We start from the raw sequence: 26784 nt of genomic DNA on the forward strand, positions 1-26784 counted from the left end.
TTCTAAGAGCCTTGTAAAGAATGGAGGTGTTGGTGATGCTGCTATACAATATTTACCTCCTTTTGTGCAGCAAATTCTCTGGCTTGGTGCCAGACTAGAAAAATTCAGCCTGCACTTTTATATATTAAAAGTGAGCTTAAAATGTATCTGCTGGGGTATTCACACAAAAGACTACATGTGATGAAAGTGAATGTGGCAACATTACATTTTTTCATTCAAGTTCCTGTTGAGGAAAGCACCTAAGCACATGCTTAAAGTTCAGTATGTGCATAAATCCAAGACACTTCAATTGAACTTAAGCCAATGTTTAAATGGATCTCTGAGCGAGGGTGCTTTCCTGAACTAAGACCATAAGCATTATTAGAAACTTGAACATTTAGTAGAACTTGAATTACAAAATCTTCTGTGGCTCATCAAAATAATCACATTGTTGACTGGAAATAAAATTCAATCTGTTTTTAAATGAGCTGTTAAAAGAAGAAATGGCCACACATCTATAAAGAAGCGATTTATAATCTGGCAACTCTGACTAGTAAATTTAGATTTTCTTCATCTTTCTAAAAATCTAAAAACTGATTTTTTTTTATTCAGCTAGCAAGTGCACTGGAGAAACTCTTGTAAACACTTAAGGTCTGACAGCTTTTCAATTATGAATCACTAATGCTAGTTCCAAATACTGAAAATCTCAGATGAAATTTGCTCTATAATAAAAATCCAAGAATCATAGAACCATAGAGCTGGAAGAGACCTCAGAATGTCATCAAGTCCAGCCCCCTGCTCTAGGCAGGACCAATCCCAACTAAATCAACCCAGCCAGGGCTTTGTCAAGATGAGACTTAAACACCTCGAGGGTATGTCTACATTACCACCCTAGTTCGAACTAGGGTGGTAATGTAGTCAACCGGAGTTGCAAATGAAGCCCGGGATTTGAATTTCCCGGGCTTCATTTGCATGTTACCGGGCGCCGCCATTTTTAAATGTCTGCTAGTTCAGACTCCGTGTCCCGCGGCTACACGCAGCACAAACTAGGTAGTTCGGACTAGGCTTCCTATTCCGAAATACCGTTAGTCCTCGTTCCACGTTAACAATAGGAATAATAGGAAGCGTGTAGCCGCGGGGCACAGAGTCCGAACTAGCGGACATTTAAAAATGGCGGCGCCCGGCAACATGCAAATGAAGCCCGAGAAATTCAAATCCCGGGCTTCATTTGCAACTCCGGTTGACTACATTACCACCCTAGTTCGAACTAGGGTGGTAGTGTAGACATACCCCTAGGGATGGAGACTCCACTAATTCCCTAGGTAACCCATTCCAGTGCTTCACCACTCTCCTAGTGAAATAGTTTTTCCTAATATCCAACCTGGACCTCTCCCACCCCAACTGGAGACCATTGCTCCTTGTTCTGCCATCTGTCACTACTGAGAACAGCCTTTCTCCATCCTCTTTGGAACCTCCCTTCAGGAAGTTGAAGGCTGCTATCAAATCCTCCCTCACTCTTCTCTTCTACAGACTATAGAGACCCAACACCCTCAGCCTCTCCACATAAGTCATATGCTCCAGTCCCCTAATCAATTTGGTTGCCCTCCGCTGGACCCTCTCCAATGCGTCCTCATCCTTTTTGTAGTGGGGGGCCCAGAACTGGACACAATACTCCAGATGTGGCCTCACCAAAGTCGAATAAAGGGGAATAATGACATCTCTGGATCTGCTGGCAATACTCCTCTTAATGCAACCTAATATGCCATTAGCCTTCTTGGCTACAAAGGCACACTGTTGACTCATATCCAGCTTCTCATCCACTGTAACCCCCAGGTCCTTTTCTGCAGAACTACTACTTAACTGGTTGGTCCCCAGCTTGTAACTATGCTTGGGATTCTTCCATCCCAAGTGCAGGACTCTACACTAGTCCTTGTTGAACCTCATCAGATTTCTTGTGGCCCAATCCTCCAATTTTTCTAAGTCACTCTGGACCCTATCTCTGCCCTCACGCGTATCTACCTCTCCCCCTAGCTTAGTGTCATCCACAAACTTGCTGAGGGTGCAATCCATCCCCTCATCCAGGTCATTAATAAAGATATTGAACAAAACCGATCCTAGAACCAAACCTTGGGGCACTCCGCTAGAAACCGACCACCATCCTGACATCGAGCCACTGATCACTACCCGCTGGGCCTGGCCTTCTAGCCACCTTTCTATCCATCTTACTGTCCATTTATCTAATCCACATTCCCTTAACTTGCTAGCAAGAATATTGTGGAAGACCGTATCAAAAGCCTTGCTAAAGTCAAGGCATATCACATCCACTGACTTTCCCATATCCACAGAGCCAGTTACCTCATCATAGACTCTAATCAGATTGGTCAGGCACGACTTGCCCTTTGTGAATCCATGCTGACTATTCCTAATCACTTTCCTCTCTTCCAGAGGAAGAGAAGGACTGCAACTAACCAGTAACAGTCTGTCAGCTGTTAAGATGAAACATTTAGAAACTTTGGCTTATAACTTTTGTCAGTACTGTCAAGCTAAATAATTTCAATATTCCAGTGAACATGTATTTGATGATTATGCTAATTATTCTAATAATCGGGATTCTAAGATTCAGGCAGCAAATGTCTACACTGCACAGCTTACAGCAGCACAGTCATGCCGATAAAGCTTTGCTGCTATAAGGACCGCAGCGCAGCCACTCTTTATCACCAGAAGAGAGCTCTCCTGTTAATAAAATCAAACCACTCCCCATAAGGAGCAGTAGTTTCATGGGCAGGAGCATGTCTCTCCTGCTGACAAAGCACTGTCCACACTGATGTGTTCTGCTGGTATTGTTCAGGGAGGTGTTTTTTCACACCCTGAGCAACAAAAGTTTTAATGGCAAAAGTGCAGTGCAGACATAACCTATGAGATCCCCTGGAGAGTCTGTCTCTTGGTGTGGGTATGGCTTAGCTGCCACAACAGAACTCAGCTCATCTACAGGGTGGTCCGGAACATTAATCACAGGGTCAACCAGTTAGTCATTCATTGGAGTGTTCTCGGTTTGGGTTTGTTTGGGTTTTTTTGTCTGGTTGGTTTGTTGCTGTTTTTATTCTACTAATGATGTAGGATCAAAAATGTTATGAATCTTGCACACTTTTCTTTTAATCTATAGTATCCAAAGCAAAAAATATCCCTGGACAGAATCTCAAGCAACACCATCCATAACACCTATAAAATAGACAGGGCCCTATGAAATTTAGGGTCCATTTTGGTCAATTTCAGAAACAGGATTTTAAAAAATCATAAATGTCATGGTTTCAGGTATTCAAATCTGAAATTTCACAATTTTGTAAGTGTAGGGTTCCTGACCTCAAAAGAACTTGGGGGGGGGGGAGGGCTCACAAGGTTATTGTTGGAGGGAGTTGTAGAATTACTACTGTATTTTCCGGCGTATAAGGCGACTGGGCGTATAAGACAACCCCCTAATTTTCTAGTTAAAACATAGGTTTTCGCCTATACTCGCTGTATAAGAATACCCCCCCTTAAAAGGCCAACCGGCAGCGCCCCAGCTGCTCTGCCCCAGGGTCCACAACAAAAGCCTGGTCTGCTGGGGGGGGCGCACTAGCTGCACCCCCCCTCCCCTGCAGACCAGGAATACGGGGAGCAAAGCCGCAGCTCTAGCAAAGCCTCAGAGGCGCGGGACCCCGCCGCTGCTGCGGCCTTGCTCCTGGTGCCCCTGGTGCCCCTGGTCTGCTGGGGACCGTCTCCAGCAGACCAGGGACACCGGGAGCAAAGCCTCTGAGGACGCTGGCAGCGGGACAGCCGCGGTGCGTCTGGGCTGTCCCGCTGCCGGCTTCCCCCGAGGCTTTGCAAAGCTGCAGAGGGGCTCGGGCAGCGGGGCAGCCCAGGCGCGCCTGGGCTGCCCCGCTGCCCGAGCCCCTCCGCGGCTTTGCTCCGCGGCTTCCTGGTATGCAGACCAGGGAGACGCGGAGCAGCTTTTCTCGCCCCAGAGTACACGGGCGGCGGGACCGCGAGGTCCCGCAGTCCGTGTCCTCCGGGGCGAGAAAAGCCCCGTTCATACCTGCAAGTCGGGGACTGCCTGTATGTTTATACCCAGCGTATAAGACGACCCCCGATTTTGGGGGGATGTTTTTTAGTATAAAAAGTCGCCTTATACGCCGGAAAATATGGTACTCTTACTTCTGCACAGTTTGTAGAGGTGGTGTTGCCTTTGCAGCTGGGTTGCTACAGAGCAGCAGCTGCTGACTAGGAGTCCAGCTCTGAAGGCAGAGCTGCCACAGCAGCAGTGCAGAAGTAAGAATGGCATGGTAGGGTTTTGCCACCCTTACTTCCGCACTGCAACTGGAAAGGGTGCTGCCTTCAGAGCTGGACGTAAAACTAACAGATGCTGTTCTCTGGATGCCTAACTCAGAAGATAGCATAGAAGTAAGAGTGGCAATACTGCAGCCCCCCTCATATAACCTTGTGTTCCCCCTCCTCCCTTTTGGGTCAGGATGCCCAATTTGAAAAATGCTGGCCTCCCTCAATAAATCTTTATTGCGTAGAGTAAAAGCAAAAGGTGATGAGATTCCATGGGGGAGACCTTATTTCACAGTCCACAATGCATTTTTCATGACCGTGACTTTGGTAGGGCCCTAAAAATAGGGTAGGGCCCTGGATATGCTTCACAATAGCGCAGGAGACTTGCCTCATAAGTACTGAGTTCAGCGCAAGAAATTCTCTAATCATCCCCAACCTATGATCAAAAGAAATCCCAGATATGTTATGTTACCAGGTTTTTGTCCTATTACAGATATTAACTATATCTAAAAGATACAGCTGTTTTTCGTAATCACTGCAGGAAGAATTTAAAAACTGCTCTAACATTGGCCTACCTCTGCTCCCACTGAAGTAAAATGGATGTTTACCATTGACTTCAAGTGCAATTTAAATATTAACTCTCATAATTCACCACATTAACACTTAGGCACCTAACTTAATATTTCCCCCCAAAAATTTAATGTCTAAGACTTGACATATGTTTAATATTTCAGATTTCCAGGCACAAAGTCCTGAAATACTGAATCCTATTTGTATTAAATAGTTCACACACGCAATAATAATGTGTTACCACCTAAGTGGTACAGGTCTGAAGAGAAATAGCTTTTCTTTACATTCCATCCCTGCATGGGTCATTAGCTTTCCTACATTTTTTAAATGATACAAAAATTATTCAAAGAACAAATGCAATAGGGTTTGACAAGCTTACCAAAAAAGACAAAGGAAAGGAGAATAGCACAGAAATTCCTACTGTCAATATTTACAAGGGGATCACGCCTTCTGTGTACCTTCTTCAGGCATTTTACTTGACACTGGCTTTTTGGAAAGGTCATGGCTTAACAGGACCTGTTCATTAATCATTATGCCTGTCACTAAGCGACCATCAGCAGCCTACCCTTACAGTGACCTATACGGGGGTGTAACTTCTTTTCATGTGACAGCAGAATGACTTTCTCCTCCCCCATATTACTCATTTTTTAAAAACTTTTTTGGACACATTTAAGTCAGCCAATGGATTACTGAACCAATTGTTGCCAACACTAGTTTAGGTCACCAAAGTTTATCCAAGTTGTCTAAAGACAGGGCCAAAGAACTGTTTGAAAAGGCATAAGACTCAGCTTGGGCAATATTTTGGATACTAGGTAGAGCTTTCAGTTGATGATGCAAAGGAGCTAAAGAATAAAAGAGCTTGAAGAATGTTTTAACATATGATGGGACCAGAGAACTCTTTTTGCACTCAATAAACAGAAACTTGTACTCTGTCTATATTGTTGACTTCTATATAGGCTTATTTTACATTATTGTACATCCCAGATAAAATAAATATTTAAATGTAAATCTTATTTATATTATATGTGATCTACAGAGTACATTTCTGCCCCAATTCTGGAAATATTTACACACATGGGTAACTGAACACATGGGATGAAACGAACAAACCTTCTGTCTTCTTAAAAGATACCATCATTTTTTTACTTTTCATAATTAAGAACTATTGGTACTGACATCCCTTCACCACACCAGTTATCCTTGAAAGTATTAGCTAATCTCTTATCTACACAATGAAGAGGTTAATGAGAATGATCAGTTTATCTTTGCCAACTGCAATGTACACAGAGCTTCCGACCTTCTAGATTTAAAGTGCCATCAGTGTGCAATAAAGGTATCCATCATAGCCTAATTGCTTTACTGGGTGAAGTATTTGCATATGTTTTACAGCTCATTAAACATGTCCCTTAATGTTTTCTATTGTCAAATATCATTTCCTCCCAATTTAATCAAATGTATATTCAATCACCAGACATAATTTTATATCAGTGGTCACCAAGCAGTAAATCAGGATCTACCAGTAGATTTTGGTGCCTCTGACAGGTTATCTTGACAGGTTTGGTTGGGAGGCTATGAAGTGCGGGAACTTCAGCTGCCTCTCCCCAGACTGCCCTGCTGCTCCCACCCAGAGCATCAGAGCTGCCCCCTGGGAGCCTCCTGCTTGTTGTGCAGGGGCGGTGGGGGAGACAGAGGCAAGGGGATGCTGATGTTACTCTGTCCCCCTCTCAGTACCCCGTCTTCACAGAGTGAGGAGGATGGGGAGTTAGCAAAGGGGTGGGGAGGGGCAGGGCCTTGGAGAAGGAGCAGGGGTATTTGGGTTTGAGGTAGATCCTGGACTGACTTAAATTCAAAAAGTGATCTTGTGCTTAAAAGGGTTGGAGACCACTGTTTTACACTGTACAGGAAAATCCTGCATTGGTAGGAGAATGGATAAGGCCCCCTACAATCTTCAATCTTTTTAGTTCCCTCTATTCACAATTCTTCTTAGCTTAAATAATTTAAAGTTTATTCTTGTAAAATATGGGCTAGGTCAGTGGTTTTCAAACTACAGGTCAGGCGGTGGGTCTGGTTGCTGCAGGGGGATCAGATGACCAGCAGGGGTACTAAGACAGGCTTCCTGCCTGTCCTGGCTCTGAAGACTGCGCTGGGCCTCAGAAGCAGCAGGCAGCAGACCTGGCTCCTAGATGTGGGGGTGGGGAGAGGGAAGAGTGCACAGGGCTTTGTGTACTGCCCCTGCCCTGAGCACTAGTTCTGCACTCCCATTGGCTGGTAACCTGCTTCTAGCTACTGCTGGGGTGCAGCATGGTCTGCAGTGCCAGGAGAGGCAGGGAGCCTGCCTTAACACCCCCACTACACTGCGGACTGGGAGACACTCAAGGTAAGCCACTCCTGCCCTAGCCCTGACTCCCGACCAAAGCTGGAGCTTCCTCCTACAACCCAAAACTCTCATCCTCAGCCACACCCAAGAGCCCACACTTGAATCAAATTATGTTAGGTCACAGGCATCAACAATTTTCTTCAACTGGGTCATGAGGAAAAAAAGTTTGAAAACCACTGGGCCAGATTGTGCACTTCTTACTCATAAGCATTTGATACAGTCTCACCTGGCCTTCTTATCAATAAACTACAGAAATACAACCTAGATGGGCTACTATTAGGTGGATGTATAACTGGCTGGATAACAGTTCTCAGGGAGTAGTTATTAATGTTTCACAGTCATGCTGGACGGGCATAGCATGTGGAGTTGCGCAGGGGTCAGTTTTGGGACCGGTTCTGTTCAATATCTTCAACAATGATTTAGATATTGGCATACAAAGTATGCTTATTAAGTTTGCATGTGATACCAAGCTGGGAGGGGTTGCAAGTGTTTTTGAAGATAGGGTTATAATTCAGAATGATCTGAATAAACTGGAGAAATGATCTGAGGTAAATAGGATGAAGCTGAATAAGGACAAAAGCAAAGTACTCCACCTCGGAAGGAACAATCAGTTTCACACGTACAGAATGAGAAGTGACTGTCTGGGAAGGAGTACTGCAGAAAGGGATCTAGAGTTATAGTGAACCACAAGATAAATATGAGTCAACAGTGTACCACTGTTGCAAAAAAAGTTAAAGTGATTGTGGGATGCATTAACAGGAGTTTTGTGAGCAAGACATAAGGGCTATGTCTAGACTGGCAAGTTTTTCCGGAAAATCAGCTGCTTTTCTGGAAAAATTTGCCAACTGTCTACACTGGCCGCTTGAATTTCCGCAAAAGCACTGACTTCCTACTGTAAGAAATCAGTGCTTTTTGCGGAAATACTATGCTGCTCCCGTTGGGCAAAAGTCCCTTTTGTGCAAAACTTTTGCGCAAAAGGGTCAGTGTAGACAGCTGAGATTTGTTTTCTGCAAAAAAGCCCCGATCGCCATTTTTGCGATCGGGGCTTTTTTGCGCAAAAGCATGTCTAGATTGGCCCCGGATGCTTTTCCGCAAAAAGTGCTTTTGTGGAAAAGCGTCCATGCCAATCTAGATGCTCTGTTCCAAAATTCTTTTAACGGAAAACTTTTCCGTTAAAAGCATTTCCGGAAAATCATGCCAGTCTAGACGTAGCCAAGAAGTAAGTCTTCTGCTCTGTTCTGCACTGATTAGCCCTCAGATGAAGTATTGTGTCAGTTCTGGGCATCAGATTTCAATAAAGATGTGAAGAAACTGGGAGTAGGTCCAGAGAAGAGCAACAAAAATGATTAAAGGTCTAAGCAACATGACCTATGAGGAAAGATTGAAATAATTGGGCTTGTTTAGTTTAGAAAAGAGAAGACTGAGAGGGGACATGATAGCAGTTTTCAAGTATCTAAAATGATGTTGCACAGAGGAGGGAGAAAAATTGTTCTCCTTGGCCTCTGGTGATGGACAAGAAGCAATGTTTAAACTGCTGCAAGGGAGGTTTAGGTTGAACATTAGGAAAACTTCCTAACTGTCGGGGGTGCATCTATGCTGCACCCTTACCTCAAAATAAAGCACTATTCTGAAACGTCCCTTAACCCTTATTCCATAAGGTTTACAGGGACGCCAGAATAGCGCACCCATTATTTCGAAATCTATTTAAAAGGCTGCTTTAAAGACTCAGAATAGCTATTTTAGATTACTTCTGGTATCCCAAAATAGCTCCGCAGTGTAGACATAGCCAGGATGGTTAAACCCTGGGATCAATTTCCTAGGGAGGTTGTGGAGTCTCCATCATTGGAGATATTTAAGAGCAGGTTGGACAGACATCTATCAGGGATAATCTAGATGGTGCTTGGTCCTGCCATGAGGGCAGGGGACTGGACTTGATGACCTCCCGAGGTTCCTTCCAGTTCTAGTGTTCTATGATTCTATGTGTATGAGTACTGCCTCATATGATCTAGCCCATTGAAGGGAATGGAAACACTCATGTGTGTTTACCAGTGTAACAACTGACGAATGTAGCCAAAACAACCAAAAGTGTGAAGCTATTCAGTGAAGGACATTTAGTGGGCCTCTAATGAAAACAATGGTCATACACTGATTTATACTAACTGGCTCATTATATGGCCAATGGCCAATCTATTCTTCTGTATATGTGATTGTTCTGTTCTAAAATGTATTTTAAAGAGACACCTTTGTGCTGGTCAGTTTTTATTACAGAATTCCTGTTGGCATGTTGTTACATTACAATCTTTTCTGAAGAAACTGTGGACTGTTCAATGGGTAAAGTCAATTTATTTTTGGTTGGAATATTTGTAGCTGTACCTGGTTTCGGTTCCATTACTGAGCTACATGATACCTTTGCCTAAAATCAATTTTGAGGGGCACTTTACAGTCATTTAGAACTCTGATTTCCCTCCATTTGCAAGGAGAGCTATTAACCACTAGTCTTATTTTGGGTTTAACTCTGAGTATATTTTTTTCAGTTACTGCATCCAGGCTGCACTTCCAAAACAGAAACCTTCTCAGGACACTTACAATGCAAAAATGTCAGTCATTTTGACTTTCTGAAAGGTTCATGACACCACCTTCTATCTCAGCTACTTATGTGCCTTCTCCCATTACTTATTGCAGTGTTTCCCAAATGGGGTTCCATGGAACCCTGGGGTTCTGTGAAGTGAAAATAAGGGTTCCGCAAGAAAATTCTATTACAGTAACATTTTATTATTTAAAAATAATGATTAATATTTAAGCATTTATGAATTTTATTAAAAACTATTTTCATTTGTGTTTGCGCTGTGCACACAGTCAGTCAGTGGTGTGATTGCCTGTTATTTACCACCATAAATATGTGTAATTAAACTAACTGTTGATCTCATGACCTTATTTAGCATTTGTTTATTATTATCCTTACTTATTTGTGCTCAGCTCCATATATAAGACTGTTATTAGGGGTTCCGCAAAATTCTTTCAAATTTAAAAGGGTTCCATGGCCAAATAAAATTGGGAAACACTGACCTATTGTAACAAATGCCTCACAGCTTTTAATGCAGAGGTCCCCAAACCTGGGTCACACTTCTAGGGGTTGCAGAGAAAAGTTAGGAGGGATGCAGTGGGACCCTTGCCAGCCCCAAGGGGCAGGGATGGAGCATCACCCAGGCCTGCCCAGGCCCCAGTTCTGCTCCAGCCTTTGGTTGTGGCCCTGACTCTCAGCTGCAGCTGTGCTCCCAGCCCCAGTCTTGTCCCCAGCCTGGGTCACCAAATGCGGCCAGGTCACAGCTTTTGTTCTTGGCTCCAGCCCCCAGCTTCGCTCCCAGCTGTGACTCCATTCCCAGCCCCAAATTCACCCCAGCTGCAGCCCCCTGCCCACAACCCCCATCCCTGCTCCTGGCCTAATCCCAGGTATAAGGTTGTGGATGAAATAAGGCAAAGTACAACTGTGAAAAGTTTGGAGACCACGGCTGTAATCCATATCTGCTCACAGCATGCCTGTAAAGATGGGATGTATTATATTATCCCTTCTTGGAGTTGGGGAACTGAGGCACAAATACTTACCCAGCATCACACAGGAAGTTTGTGGCATAGCACGCTTTCTCCCGCATCCTAAGGTGTTTCCCTAACTGCTGGGCCATCCTTCCTCTTAAGTAGGCCACCTCATTAAATTAGCATAATGGAACAGTAGCTTAAATTTAAATGGAACTATACATGGCAGTAGTCCTATATAAGTAGTAAGAGTTTATGGGACTCAGCCATTAGATTGAAAACTACTTGTGCTGAGTCTTCTGTTTGCTGTGTACATAGGTGAATATACACACACCATGTACACATCATGTACTCATGCCAAACTGCCTTGTTTCTCACTGACTTCGCTCTGTCACTCGCACATGCCTCCCTTGAATCTGCCATGTGTTCTATTTTACTTGCAAGTTCAAGAAAATCATTACAAGCTATTTGCATATGTAACTACCACCAGGCGAATTGGAACCTGGGATCTCTGAAGCTTAGTATAGGAGCCTCTACCCTTTGAGCTAAAAGCCAACTGACTCTTAGCCCCTGCTGCAGAGGTCTCTTGGTCTTATCTGTTGCTGTGGTCTAGGTGCCACTGCATGGGACTATGAACCACACTAGGACTATGTCTACACTGCCATTTTTTTTCAGCAGAAGATATGCAAATGGAACTCTCATTTGCATATCTTCTGCAGATCGTTTTTGCAGAAGAGGTTTTGCTGCTAAAAAGCCCCATGTAGACATGGCCATTTGTTGGAAAAAAACCCTTTTTCTCAAGATCCTGTAAACCTCATTTTTTGAGGAATAAGGGAACTTGCGAAAAAAGGGGGTTTTCCGACAAATGGCCCTGTCTACACAGGGCTTTTTAGCAGCAAAACCTCTTCTGCAAAAAGGATCAGAGGAAGATATGTAAATGAAAGCGTGAAAAAAAACCTGGCAGTATAGACATAGCCTAGGTGTGTGGGTTACACATACACAACATGCCATATAAGAATAATAACTCATAGATTCTTGCCTTATTCTTGGGATAATCTAGTCTGACCCACTTGGGTCACACAGATCAAAGGATCTCATTCGCTAATTTTTGCATCTAGTACCAAGCTGTTTGAGCTAGTTTAAACTATCAAACTATTTTAGGGTATAATAATGGCACCAAGAGAGTGGATGAGCCCATCTCCCAATGAGACCTGATCCAGCACATTTTGAAAAATCTCAGGGTTTACTCTCATATGTCAGAAAAGTCCTATGTATGGTAATTAGCTCTCACTCTGGCTCCATGTCCCGGAATTAAAAGGCATCCAGATATCCAAATGAGTAACTAGCTGCCTATGTGAGGTCTTGACACACACAGGAAGATGCACAGAGCCTATCAAATAGGCCTTTTTCACCAAACATCATGCCCAGATCTAAATCTGAGAGGGAGACAGTCACACTTCTATTTAAAATGTTTGCATTTAGCATTTTGAAAAAATCTATATTAACCTGATGCTAGGCAAGTAACTTCTAACACCTAATAATTAAAACCGAAAGTAATACAATTCTGACATCTTTTCAGCTACATATTTGAGTGGTATGACCGACCAACCCTACAGAAACAATCTGCTTATATACACATATGTTCTCATACATACACAAACATGTCCAAACCCAATGCTGGCCCCTTCCTCAGGAGGATATACACGAGTGCAGTTATCCCTGGCCTAGTGGAGAAGTAAAACTCAGTTCACAAGAATCTGCCAAGTCTCAGAGGAGTAGCTGTATTAGTTTATATCTGCAAAAACAACAAGGAGTTCTGTGGCACCTTAAAGACTAACAGATTTATTTGGGCACAATCTTACGTGTGTAAAAGCCACTTTGTCAGATAAAATAATCTGTCATGCAGCCATTTTACTTCAAGGTTCAAATGTCTTTGTTGATGGTATTTAGAAATATGATATCAAGTCACAGTTACAGGTGAGTGCATGAAATAAACATGCTCTCCAATTAGCCCCATCCAAAGGTTGGTCATTTCCCATCACACACTGACAGCTAAGATCATCACAAAAGAGTCAAGAATCAAGATCATGAAAAAGATGCCAGCAGAGCAAAGCTCTGAGCCCAGCTGTTAGGTGCTCATAGAAACTTGTGGCACCTAATGCCAAACCCCTATGTTCTCTACAAGTTGAACCCACCAAGTAGCTTTCAAGGACAGTCCTTTAGAATTCTCACGTAAGAACACAAGAACGGCCATACTGGGTCAGACCAAAGGTCCGTCTAGCCCAATAGCCTTTCTGCTGACAGTGGCCAATGCTAGGCGCCCCCAGAGGAAATGAACAGAATAGGTAACCATCAAGTGATTCCACCCCTGTTGCCCATTCCCTGATTCTGACCCAGAGGGTGTGTCTAGACTACAGGGTTTTGTCGACAAAAGTGGACTTTTGTCAACAAAACTATACCTGCGTCCACACTGCCTTTGAGTTATGTCGACATAACGTCGACAAAACTCAGCAATTTTGTCAACGTATGTAAACCTCATTCTACGAGGAATAACGCCTTTTGTTGACAGAGTTATGTCGATAGAAGACATTATTGCATCTACACTGTCCTTTGCGTCCACACTGTTATGTCGACAAAGCGGCTTGCTTTGTTGACAGAACTGGCTGTAGTCTAGACGCTCTTTGTCGACAGAAGCTTTGTTGACAGTATCTGTTGACAAAACTTCTGTCGACAAAACCCTGTAGTCTAGACATACTCATAGAGACCAGGGACATCATTCCAACCCATCCTGGCTAATAGCCACTGATGGACCTATCCTCCATGTATTTATCAAGTTCTTCTTTTGATACCGGTTAAAGACCTGGCCTTCACAACATTCTCTGGCAAGGAGTTCCACAGGTTGATTGACTCATTGAACAAGCTGGTCAAAATTCTTCACATTTTGACATTTCTATTAAATTGTAAAATTCAAACATTTTAGTTTCCAAAAAATGGGGGGAAGGGAGTGTAATTCTTCATTAAAAGTTTCCTTATTCCTCCAGCCAGTTTGGCAGATTACAACAGTCTAGCCTAGAAATGGTATAGGTATTCATGATTATGTCAATAGCTACGTTAGAGAATAGTTGCACCCTCTTGGTTAGCGGTGGCCATGGTGGCTGCTGATTGTTTATTTCAGTGAGGATTTAGCATTAAAAGGAATCTCTCCAAAGCCTGAGAACCCAACAAGAATGATAGATCCAATATGCCCTCATGCTCAGCCTGTGCATGCTCAGCCTTAGAAGTCAGCATGGTGGAGTTCTCACTCAGATCCTCTGCACACACATTTTTACTTTACACCTTCAACAGGTTCCAAGGAGTGGATAAGGTGTGAGCATTTCCTGCTCAGCCCACTGCTGTATGTGGAGTAGTCACTGTACCACTGGGTAGTTGTGTGTTAATAACCTGCAGCAGATGCATGGAAGGAGAAGCTCCTCACATTTCTAAACCTGTAGGCTACGTCTACACTGGCCCCTTTTCCGGAAGGGGCATGTTAATTTCAGCGATCGTAATAGGGAAATGCGCGGGGGATTTAAATATCCCCCGCGGCATTTAAATAAAAATGTCTGCCGCTTTTTTCCGGCTTTTAGAAAAGCCGGAAAAGAGCGTCTACACTGGCCCCGATCCTCTGGAAAAAAAGCCCTTTTCCGGAGGATCTTATTCTTACTTTGAAGTAGGAATAAGATCCTCCGGAAAAGGGCGCTTTTTCCGGAGGATCGGGGCCAGTGTAGACGCTCTTTTCCGGCTTTTCTAAAAGCCGAAAAAAAGCGGCGGACATTTTTATTTAAATGCCGCGGGGGATATTTAAATCCCCCGCGCATTTCCCTATTACGATCGCTGAAATTAACATGCCCCTTCCGGAAAAGGGGCCAGTGTAGACGTAGACGTATGGTTTAAGTGTTGCGTATTTCTCTGTGGGTGAAATACAATCATAGCTCCTCATATCTACCATCACTTGTTATGATTTTCTTTGAATTGTATGGCTGGGTCTAAATGTTTGCCATCACCATATTTGTATTTTTATTTTTCTTTGAGAACTCTCTCTTTTATTAGGTAAATATTTGGGAAGCACTACCACAGGATAAATCCAATGAGATCAAAACTTCTACATGAGTTGTGTAAAATTCCGACATAGAGCAAACAGATGAGTTTCCCCTACTCCACAAAAATACCAACTACACCATTCCTTTCCTTGCAAACTTCCTAACATTCATTAGAGCTTCTCTTGCATTAGAAAGAAAACAAATAACAACAGACTGGATTTGGGGACTATTTCACGTGGACATCTATAAACTCAGAACTCTTCCTACAAGTCTCTAGGAACATTGGACCAGAAGGGACCTCCTTGATTATATGGAATCCAGTCTTCCTGTCAGCAGCAACTCCATCGTATAATCCAGTTCATTAATTTATCTCCATCTTAAAACTAATTAATTTGTTTCCCCTCCCACACACACACACTATTTCTATTGAGAGGCTGTTCCAGAACCTCACTGCTCCGATGGTTTAAAATCTTCTTTTAATTATTTCTAGGCAACATTTAACCATGCCCTGTTGTTATCATAACAGCATTGTTCTTCAGCATAAATAGCTTTTCTCCCTTCCTGGGGTTCACCTCCTTGCTGTATTTATATAGAATAGCCATAGCCTCTCGCAGATTTTGTTTTGTAGGCTAAACAAGCCATGCTCTTTTAATATCCACTAGCTCCATTTGACATTGCAGCCTACCAAATTTCATCCATTTGACATTTTATCACTAATCTAGATACAGAATAAAATTCAGTGACTACGTAGAAAATTTGCATCACTTCCTCTTTAGCATGGGATTTTTTAGTTATTATTTTTAATATTCCATATATCAAAGCACCCCCAAAATGTTGTAACTTTAAATGAAAAAATGCAACACAGGAAAGTTACTGGTTACTGTCATCCTCATTTTTCATCTGTAAAACTAGCCCATATCAAAGGCCCCGGATATATGCACAGGAAAAACCTAATGCAAGAATTGACTTCTAAAACTACAGAGCCAAACAGGAATAGAAGATTCAGAGCAAAGGACTTTAGACACATTCCAGATACCTTGTGTAGGATCAAACTCACCCCCATATTGTCTCACATTTTGTTAATAAATAAATCTGAAATCAGGCAACAAAAGTTGGTCCAAAACTCCTCCTGGAATGTGGCTGTTCTTTGAGTACTTAGCTTGGGACAACATAGCCCACCTCCTAAGTCCTCTCTACCTCAAACCCTTCTTCTATCAGCAAAGCCTAGTGCTGAAGGCTGCTTTCTTCCTTTTTTATTAGGGACATCTTCCCTTTTGGAAAATGTGGTAACAGAAGACCAGCCTTAGGCAGTTGTCTGAAACAGACCACTAACCTCTTCTTGCTTTATAATCCAGTGTGTGATTTATTAATAGATTAGGACATCAAACTATTAACCAGATAAAAGATGCTACAAGGAGAAGAGAGAAAAATAATTCTCCGTAACCTCTGAGGATAGGACAAGAAGCAATGGGCTTAAATTTCAGCAAGGGAAGTTTAGGTTGGACATTAGGAAAAAGCTTCCTGTCAGGGTGGTTAAGCACTGTAATAAATTACTTAGGGAGGCTGTGGAATCTTCATGGGCTCATCTAGACTACGCTAGAGTGTTGAAAGAGGATATGCAAATTCCATAGGAATTTGCATATCTTCTTCCGATTTCACTTTTGAAAGCAGAGCTTTTGAAAGTAAAAGTAGTTTAAACATGGCTTTTTCGGCGAACCGCCCCCTCCCCCCTTTGTCGAAAAGCTGTGAGGAAGAGCAGCTTTTCAACAAGGGGGGGGGGAGGGGTTCGCCGAAAAAGCCCTGTCTAAACTACCGGCACTTTCACTTTCAAAAGCTTTGTTTTCAAAAGTGAATTCGGAAGAAGATATGCAAATTCCCGTGGAATTTGCATATCCTCTTTTGACACTCTAGCATAGTCTAAATGAGCCCCATCATTGAAGATATTCAAGAGCAGGGTAGATAAACATCTATCTCTGATGATCTACTCGGTGCTTAGTCCTGCTGTGAGTGCAGGGGACTGGACTTAACCTCTCAAGGTCCCTTTCAGCTCTAGTATTCTATGATTCTATGGTTCTATGATAATAGTGCTAAATTAATTGCAGACATTTAACTTCATCTCAGCAAATTGGACAATGTTTCGCTATTAGAAAAAGCAAGAAAACTTGCATGGAAGGTAAAGTAACCATGCCATGAAGGTGGCTAACTCCATTCCCCTCATATAAGTCATTTGGCACAGAAAGGATAACTAGGAAGTATGGGTATGTCTACACTACCACCCTAGTTCAAACTAGGGTGGTAATGTAGGCAACCGGAGTTGCAAATGAAGCCCGGGATTTGAATTTCTCGGGCTTCATTTGCATATTGCCGGGCGCCGCCATTTTTAAATGTCCGCTAGTGCGGACTCCGTGCCGTGCGGCTACACGCGGCACGGACTAGGTAGTTCGGACTAGGCTTCCTATTCCGAACTACCGTTACTCCTCGTGGAAGCCTAGTCCGAACTACCTAGTCCGTGCCATGTGTAGCCGCACGGCACGGAGTCCGCACTAGCGGACATTTAAAAATGGCGGTGTCCGGCAATATGCAAATGAAGCCCGGGAAATTCAAATCCCGGGCTTCATTTGCAACTCCGGTTGCCTACATTGCTACCCTAGTTCGAACTAGGGTGGTAGTGGAGACATACCCTATGAGCTTTCCCTTTTCTATAAGTACTAGCCAATTAGCCCGTCATAAGATGGGATTTTCAGGTCTCTCCTCCACATCGGTCTTCTCTCCTGAGCCTCCGGTCTCTCGCTCCCTCTCTCTCTCTCTCTCTCTCTCAGCTCCCCTCCGCCTCCTGCCTCTCTCTCTGTCTCTCTCTTTCTCTTCTCCTCCTCTTCCTGCCTCTCACTCGGGGGACCGCAGAGCCCAAATGGCTGTTTGGGCTCCGCGCTCCCCATGCTGCAAGGGGAGCATGGAGCCCAAATGATCGCTTGCGCCACTTGCTCCCACGCAGCGGCCCAGCTGAGTGGCACAGAAGTCAGCCAAGCGCCACTGCGGGAGGTGAAGGGGGAAAGGGCAGTGATGTTCACGGCCGGGGGCGGGGTCTGGAGCCGCTGTCACACTGCACGTCACTGCCCCGCACCCCTTTGCCTCCTGCTGTGGTGCTCGGCTGACTCCTGTGCCACTCAGCTAGGCCGCCACGTGGAAGCCCAAACAGCTGCTTGCTCCGCTTGCTCCCCCGCGACGGCCTGGCTGAGCGGCGCAGAAGTCAGCCAAGCGCCATGGCGAGAGGCGAAGGATGTGACTCAGGCAACAGCGCCACCCAGAGGGAACAGCCAAGGAGGCCACAGCACTGCCCAGAGTCACAGACATTGGTCTACTACCGTGGTCACCAACCAGTAGATCGCGATCTACCAGTAGATCTCGGAGGCTCTAAAAGTAGCTCTTGAGCCCTCTCTGAACTGCGCGCCTGTGCAGTACATTTACATTAGATTTCCTCATTTGAGGAGCAGCTACTCACCGAGCAACAGCACAGGTGAGTAGCTGTGAGGAATGGTGGGAATTTTTTTTTTAAAGTAACAGTATAAGGATTGGGGATAGCAAGTGATGAAAAAGAGGAGAATAGAGAGGGCAGGGCTTCAAGGAAGGGGCGGGGCTATAGATCTTGGCTTGGTCTGTCATTTAAAAAGTGATCTTGGGTGTAAAAAGGTTGGAGACCACTGGTCTACTATATATATGACTAGCCAACTAGCCCGTCATAAGATGGAATTTTCAGGTCTCTCCTCCACGTTGGTCTTCTCTCCTGATCCCCTCTCTCTCTCTCTGCTCCTCCTACTGCCTCCCCCTCTCTCTCTTCAGCTCTCCTCCACCTCCTGCCTCTCTCTCTGTCTCTCTCTTTCTCTTCTCCTCCCTCTCCTGCCTCTCACTCGGGGGACCGCGGAGCCCAAACGGCTGTTTGAGCTTCGCACTCCCCATGCTGCATGAGGAACGCAGAGCCCAAACAGTCGCTTGCACCACTAGCTCCCACATGGCGGCCTGGCTGAACAGCACAGAAGTCAGCCAAGTGCCAAAGCAGGAGGCGGAGGGCAGCGGGGTGGTGACATTCACGGCCAGGGGACGGGGCCTGGAGCCACTGTCACACCGCACATCACTGCCCCGCCATCCTTCACCTCCCGCTGTGGCGCTCAGCTGACCTCAGCGCCACTCGGCCGGGCCACCGTGGGGGAGCAGGCGGCCGTTTGGGCTCCCCCACGGTGGCCTGGCTGAGCAGCACAGAAGTCAGCTGAGCGCCACAGCAGGAGGCGAAGGGGGATGGGGCGGTGATGTACACGGCCAGGCCCCGCCCCCTGGCCATGTACGTCACTGCCCCGCCCCCTTCCCCTCCCGCTGTGGCGCTCAGCTGACTTCTGCACTGCTCAGCTAGGCTGCCGCGGGGGAGCAAGGAGCGCAAGCGGCTGTTTGGGCCCTGCACTCCCATGCAGCACCGCCACCCAGAGGGAACAGCCAGCATTTCAGCGTTACAGATTCTCAGACATTGGGCTACTATATATATATGATGCCCCAATCTATGCTGGAAAAATATACACCAATTATAATTTATTATGCTACAGCACCACATAAGACAAGGACAGCTGGACTTTTTACCCCAAACTTTAAATATCAGGACAAGAGCAGGAAAAGTTATATAACACAATACGGTACAAGACAGTCATTATTTTATATACACTCTCTATAAAGGTTGATGGCACCTAACTTAACAGGCATCAAGTTTATGTTGGTTCCTTTGACCCTTGAGTCTACAGCTTTTTAATGCTCTAATTAAAAGCATTGTTTGGGATCCTCCCATAAACAAGTTCCCTCAAGGAAATTTTCCCTGGGAAAGTTATTCCATAACTATCTGTTGCAGGGGGATTTGCACCTTCTTTGAAGGCTCTTACACTGGGCATTGGTGGTGACTGGATACCGGGATAGATGGATCTCTGATTTGATCCACTCTGGTGATTCCTAGGTTAAAAAACACTGCATAAAAATTCAGATTCATGTCTGACCTATTTCCATGGGAGCTTTCCCAGGGAGAATTCAGAGGGAAAATAAAAGGATTGGATCTTTCCACTCCCTGGAAAAATCACACCGGAAGTGGTTAGGAGGAGAATGATGTGAAATTCTGCTGGTGGAGTTTCCCCACACTCATCCCCAGGGAGTGGAGCAGGTAGTTCTGTCCTAGGAAGGCCGATTGCAATAACACTCAGGTGAGTTTACTGATGGTGTTTGGTGGCCATGGGCAGATGTAACAGAATTTCAAAATTATATTACATTTGAATAACTGTTTGCTAGCTTGGTCCTATATTCCAAAAGCATGCTGGGGATCCTTCTGGAGGAAAAGCATGATCCAAATGTAAATCATTATCACTGTCAATACATATGATAACACCTGTTGTCAGGGTATGCTATTTTAAAAAAAGCTGCATAAGGGCAGGCGTTAAAATTGTGGTCAGTGGCAGATTAGTTTGAAGAATTAAGATTAACTGGAATGTCAGGCATCCTCCACTCTTGCAGCAGTCCCTGCTTCCTGCTCCCTTCTGGGTTGCATCAGGAAGTCTCAATCCCTATCTCTAGCAGACTCAAAAGAACAATTTCCTCGGTAGAATCCCACCACAGCCCCAGGAGACAGAGTCTGCAATCCTGGGTCTTACCCCTGTCTTTCAAGTCCTTCCTCAATTACCCCTCTCCCTTTCATTTCTTTTCACAATCACTATCTCAGCCGGACATGAAAACCACGTCAGAGCGCCTGCAATTTCTAAACCACAAATGTGAGGAGTCAGCATTTGTTCTGGAAAGCAGCATGAATTGCCTTCTGATCTCCATGCACATCCAGCATGTTGAGCCACTGCAAATACCCTAGTTCTGGTCTTGGAAGAGTCTTGACTAAGCAAAGGTCACGCTTGTTCATGAGCATTTTAATCTTCAAAAGCAAAATCTTATTTCACATCCCCAGTTAAAAATAGTACTTGGATTACACATTTGTGGTTATGAAAGTCATCTTTACAGACCAAATGCTGCTTTTCATCAACATTAGTACAAATATGGAGTAGCTCAACCGAGTTCAATGAACTTACTCTAGATTTATGCCAGGGAGCAGAATTTGACTCTAAGCACTATATTGTACTGAGCATCTTGCCAAAATACCACACAGCAATAATATGGGTGATTCCCATTAGCACTATTAAAAAGTTAGAGTCTAAAATCATATGTATAAATGGAAGAACAGACATTTCTGTTCTTCACCAGATTCTAATCCTCCAGGCTGGAATGTTTTAAAGGAGACAATCAGGTGTCAAACATTCATTGAAATTCAAGGGATGAGAGGTATCCTGCTCTCGGTTTCTTTTAGCACTCCTAGCCCTAATAAGTCAAGAGGACTAATTAACCCCTGCAGGCACATATAAATGCAAATTACAGTCTGGGTGTCCGGGAAGGCTCAAGGGAATTCAATTAACCCCACAAGAGTGACTTGTGATTCTGCAACCCTTGTTTCTATGCGAGGCAAACTTTCTGCTGCCAGAACGCTCACATCATTCCACTGATATATCTGGATGGTAAATCAGATCTTACACATTTTGTGAATGGCAGAACCACAAGACAGTCCTTATCAAATGGCCTTCTGTCCCATCAGCTATGCCTGTCTTATATGACACTTTGTCCTCCTCTCCAGTATATGCTCCCACTAGTTCTTCCACACTGCCAATCCACACAAGACGTTCTTGGAAACTAACCCATAAAGCCATTAATCTCTCATCCTTAAAATTCCTTCTCAAGATTTAACACTGTTGTGATGCCTACAAGAGATCAGCCAAGAAGACTCAAGGTTTATTGATATTGTTTATTACATTTTTTAAAAATCAAATGATTTGGAAACATCGTTATCTTACATATCCACATGATCATGCTTACCATTATCTCTTCCTTCCCTCCTATTGTTACATCTTGGTCCACATACTTGTTACATCTTGTTTTGAACTATACTGTAAGCTCTTTGAGCCAGGGAGCATGATTGTATAACATCTAATACAATGGGGCCTGACCATAGCTGTCACAGCAGTACAAGGGATGACAAAAATTAACGTGTAAAGGTGACTAGCCTTTGAAGCTATCTCATCTATTATTTCTCTTTTCACTTAGTGCTCAGTCTTGGCCCCAACAGGCCTCAACAGGACAAAGGTGCAAATTTAGGAAGGCTATTGTTTTTGCTGACTGTGGCTTTCACTCTGAACTATCATTTAAAAATGAAGAAATTTATTCATTATCCGATCTGTTTGTTGGAAGGCTCTCTGAGTGTATATGTACAACGTAGTGTGACCACACACACACACACACACACACCTATTAGTAAGGGGTTTAGGCCCAGTACTGCTGCCGTGACTCAGGCAAAATCCTCTTGCAGTCCTCAAGAGACAAGGACTGAAGAATCTAGCTCTTCACTCCTGTAAAAATGTGTAAAGAATCCTTTAGCCCTTGCACAACCATGCCCTAATTTATTTAAATTGTGCAGGATTAGACCATAATATGGCATGAAAGGTTTAATTTCTACCATTTGGTAAACGTGCTTAGCAAATGCTACTGGATGGATATAAACAAATGATCACGCATATATGCAAACATAAAAAACAAACTAACATGCTCTGCTGTGACATGGGAGAGAAGCCAACATTGTAGTGGCAGGTGAATATCTCTGAATGCAAAGATCTCCTAAAGCTCGGACTGACAATTACAAGAAAATAAATATTATTTCTTCAATCTAATTTCCAAAGAGACACATAGCTAATGTGTTAGCATAGGGAACTTTAAATGACTGAAAACACATGTACTAATTCAAATGCCATTTCCTCTTCTCTTTCCTAATGACTCCCTATCACAAATAATTGCTAAACCAACTCCTCCTAACAGTCTGGTCCAACTTACTGTCTTCTAAACGAGAGCAGAGCTTCTCCCCTCCGATGCTTCAATGAGTGAGAGGATGTAAGTAGGTTAACCATACAGGGTATGTCTACCCAGCATTTTGGATGGCAGAGGCCAGGCTGGCAGACTGTGCTGGGGGCTGATGCCGACAATCTAAAAATAACTATATAATGGGCACTCTGAAGTCTCTGACTAGCGCTTGGGTTCTGAAGTCTGCAGAGTGGCCTGTGTTGACCGCCCAAGCACCACCCTGAGTTGCACACCAACGCAACCTCTCTACAGCTATTTTTTTAGTGTTCCTGCAAGCCTTGATCTGATTTGAAGCTGTGTTTCTTACATCAGTGCCCTAGCCACAGATCTAGAGTCAGATCCTCTTGCCTTATCTATGCAAAGTGGAACAGCTTCCATGGGAGCCATTGACAGTCCCCACCTTCAAACACTCAATAGCCTGGTAATTAGGGCTCTCACTGCAGGTATGGCAGAGCAGGGCTTTAATTTATGTCCCCTACCTGCCACGTGAGTGCCCTGACCATTAGGCTATTGGCTATGCCAGGGGCGTACCCTCTCTCATGCACTTTTCCATGAGAAAGGTCTCCATTTCCTCCCATTGCAGAATGGGGAAATGTTTTGATAGTTGAAAAATGTTCATGCAATGGGAAAACCATTTCCTTCCCAGATCTGCTTCTGGTGATGGGAGTAAGAGTCTATGGAGAATCAATGCATTAACTTTAACAAGTAATTCCTCACCACCCAATCCTCCATTCCACACCCCTTCCTGCTCTTTTAGTATTCAGGGCCTGATCCTGCTCAAAATTGAAGTCATGGAGAGTTTTGCTATGGACTTCAAAGGAGCATGGTCTTCCCTTCTGGGAGATCTACTACACAGCAAGTGACAGAATAGGAGACTTTGTAGGATAGATAATGACCATATGCTGTAGTTAGTGTGTTGGCATACATGCCCCATCACCAGTTTCCCATCCCAACTGAAAATCACTAGCAGGATTTGACCCCACTGCCTCTAATTGTATATATGCAGACAGAGCTGTATTCTCAATGCTTTTCAAGTCAAAATCTGTCAATGAAACAATACAATATTTTGGGACTGTTTTACTCACATGCACAAATTATTTCTATTACTGCCAGGACTTTATGAAATCAGCACAGCCTTTATAACTGTACTGGGCATCAGCTATTCAGGCAGGATTTAATAGAAACCAGAAGGTAGAATAGTTTGCCGGAAAATGTAACACTTAACTGGCTCTGTAATCTTCCTTACAAATAATTTATAGCACATCATGCAACAGAATAATTTGATTACGCTCATGTAAAAATATTTGCTACTTACTTAGAAACTCTGATTCAACCTGCCCCTTAGCATAGTCATCACATTGAACAAAATGTAGTTGTCTCTCTGAGGCTAATCTCAATTAGCAATTTTCCTCTGTTGCAGACTTTACATTTGCTTTCCATTATGTGGCAAATCCATACCTGGCTTCAGTATGGTTACACCAGGTCTATATTTGACCCTGTTTCCACATGCATTTTAGTATTTTCTCACACTTGAACAAGAGCTCTCCTTCTGCCTGGTTCAACGCCCGTGAATCTTCAAACAGCTTTACCTCTCATCTGGAAAGCTCTGTTCCAGCACCAAGAAAAGCAAGCATGCCACTGCAAAAATCCATAACCTTGTGCGCCCCAGCAAATTAGAACTTCGCCCTGCTGGCCCGACTGGTTTGAATGCTCCGAACTGTACCATCAAAACAGACCATGCACATTGCTTAACCAGACAAACCCAGGCTCCAATACTTTTACCGGATCCAGGGAATATGGGCCACAGGTCTCTACATTCTGTTGAGGAAATGGAAACCAAGCGACGTCCTTGCTAAAATACCTGGTCCCTGATACATCCCGGCACACAAGCCCTGGTAATATCCACACATGGACCGGGAGCCACCATGCTATGGCCAATTTTTTTTTCACCTAGATCCGCAATATTTTACTCTCTCTAGAGACAAAGTATAGCTTGAATGAGATAAATCTGTGTCCCGAGCTCTGCTTTGATAGATCTCTGTCCTGGCGGTGCTATTTACCACGCATACTTCAGGATCTGGATCTTAGCAGTGGGATCGGGGCTGGCGCTCTTCTTTCTGGTAGAATTTAAGGCTTTGAGATTTAAAACCCAGACGCATCTAGGTGCGCACAGGGCTGGATTTTCGGGGTCGCTAATAGTTGCTACATTTTTTCCCCCTTTAAAAATAGGATTTTGCGGAAATAGGATTAAAATGGTCACGACTGAAGTACTCAGTGTGCCTCCCACACTGGTCAGATTGATGTTGGACCAGGATGTATCAGAGTCCAGATTGCTCCAGGGAAGTGCGACTACCGCGAGTGTCTGTTTCGATCGTACAATTTACATCCAGTTTTTCCAACATCTTGCGGGAGCCCCGGGCTGAAACCGGGCCCGGGATGCTGCCTGTAGCAAGGAGGGAACCGCTAGCCTTGCTCTTTACATTTCGATGCTACAAGTTGTGGGTTTGGAGCCACAGCGCGGCAGGATCCAGCCTCTCCCCAGCGTTTCACAATGTCTGCCCAGGAGAGTTAGACGGGGCAGCTCCGAGGGGGACCACGGGAACCTGCTTACAGGATAATAGGGGCAGCGCCCCGTTTGGGAGCAAAGCAGCCTCCAGCTGGGAACAGGGGGAGGCAGCGGGGGCCCTGTGGGGAGAGGAGAAATGCCGTCCGGGTGGGACCCCAGCTCCCGTCCCCCTGCGGGTCAGACTCCCCCAGGCACTGCCCGGGATTTGGAGGTGTCTCTCTGGGGCGCAGAGCCTCGCGCAGCCGGCTGTCCCATGGATCATTTAACTTCGACCGTCCTCCTCCCTTCATCCTTCCCCCCGCAGGGGAACGGGCCACTCACCTGCGAAAAGGAGAGCGGGTGCCAGCAGCCCGCACAGCATGGCCCCTGCGAGCGCCCGGCTGCCCATGGTCCTGCCCGGGAGGTGCGCGCAGGGTGGAGAGCTTTGCCCGAGCCTGCTCGGAGAGAGGACGCGGCTCGAGGACACCCAGCAGAGGGGCTGCTGCTCCGGCAGCCGGCCCGGACTCGCTTTCCCCACGGGGGATAAGCTAGTTGGGCAGCAGGTCCCGGGGAGAGATCACCATCCAGCAGCCCCTAGCCCCGGGCAGCGCTGCGCTCCGCTCCGTAAGGGCGCTTCCAGCTGCGCGCTTAAACTCCCGTGGACATCCCTTCGCAGGGAGCTGCCCGCCGCCCGGCTGATTTATAACCTCCACATCCTCCCGGCGGATCACGCCCTCCTCTCTGCGTCACCGGGTCCCCCTCCCCTCCGGAGCCCCCGGCCCCTCCGGCCCCCTGCCGTGCCCTGCTGCCTGCGCAGGAGTGCCTCCGGCTGCGGCTGGAGCCAGCGCCCACTTCCCGGCCCCTCCGTGCCCACGCTGCGCTGTCCCCCAGCCCGCCGCCCCCTGTCACTCCCACAGCGCTGCAGTCCCATCGCACCGCGTCCTCCGCCTGCGCTCCCGGCCCCAGCGAGGCTGGGATACACGTGTGTCCTAGTGCTAGTGCATCTGCCCTGCCCTGGCTCTGTTACCCCCCCCCCCCCATCAGCCTGAGTCCGGCTGGGCAGCGCCTCTCCATCGCCGCCAGCCCCACAGCGCGGGGCCCGGCTCCCCCTGCCAGCGCCTCCCCTGGGCACCGGGGGACGGGAGCCGCTGGCTGCAGGCAGATCGCGGGCCCTGCATTGCCTCGGGACCTTCCCGCTAGCGGCTCCCGGGCGGCCCCGGTAAAGTACCGCGGGCTGAGCGCAGCGCGACGTCCACCTCTGGGCAGTGGCTTCACGCCCTGCCGCTCAGCAAGCGGGGCGCTCGGTGCCGAGCGCTTCTCCCCGCGGGGCTCGCCGAGCTGGGGCGGCCTCCGCACGGCTGCTCACACTGGAGATGCTCCGGGCGACCGGCCCGCTCTCCTTGGGTTGCTCTTTGCTGGCTCCGGGA

General features: G+C 45.6%; 1 protein-coding gene across 2 annotated transcripts in view; it reads right to left on the minus strand.

The window, feature by feature from the left end:
* FLT1 (fms related receptor tyrosine kinase 1) overlaps positions 1-26094 on the minus strand; it is a 162483-nt gene extending 136389 nt beyond the window's left edge. For both annotated transcript variants that reach the window (XM_075919213.2, XM_006138918.5), the window contains exon 1: positions 25700-26094. In XM_075919213.2, the coding sequence (XP_075775328.2) occupies positions 25700-25766 (67 nt within the window). In that variant the 5' untranslated portion in view covers positions 25767-26094. The remainder of the gene's footprint in view (positions 1-25699) is intronic.
* Positions 26095-26784: the final 690 nt, after the last annotated feature.

This window comes from Pelodiscus sinensis, chromosome 1, assembly GCF_052426305.1.
Source record: "Pelodiscus sinensis isolate ZL-2025 chromosome 1, ASM5242630v1, whole genome shotgun sequence".
NCBI classification, from domain to species: Eukaryota; Metazoa; Chordata; order Testudines; family Trionychidae; genus Pelodiscus; species Pelodiscus sinensis.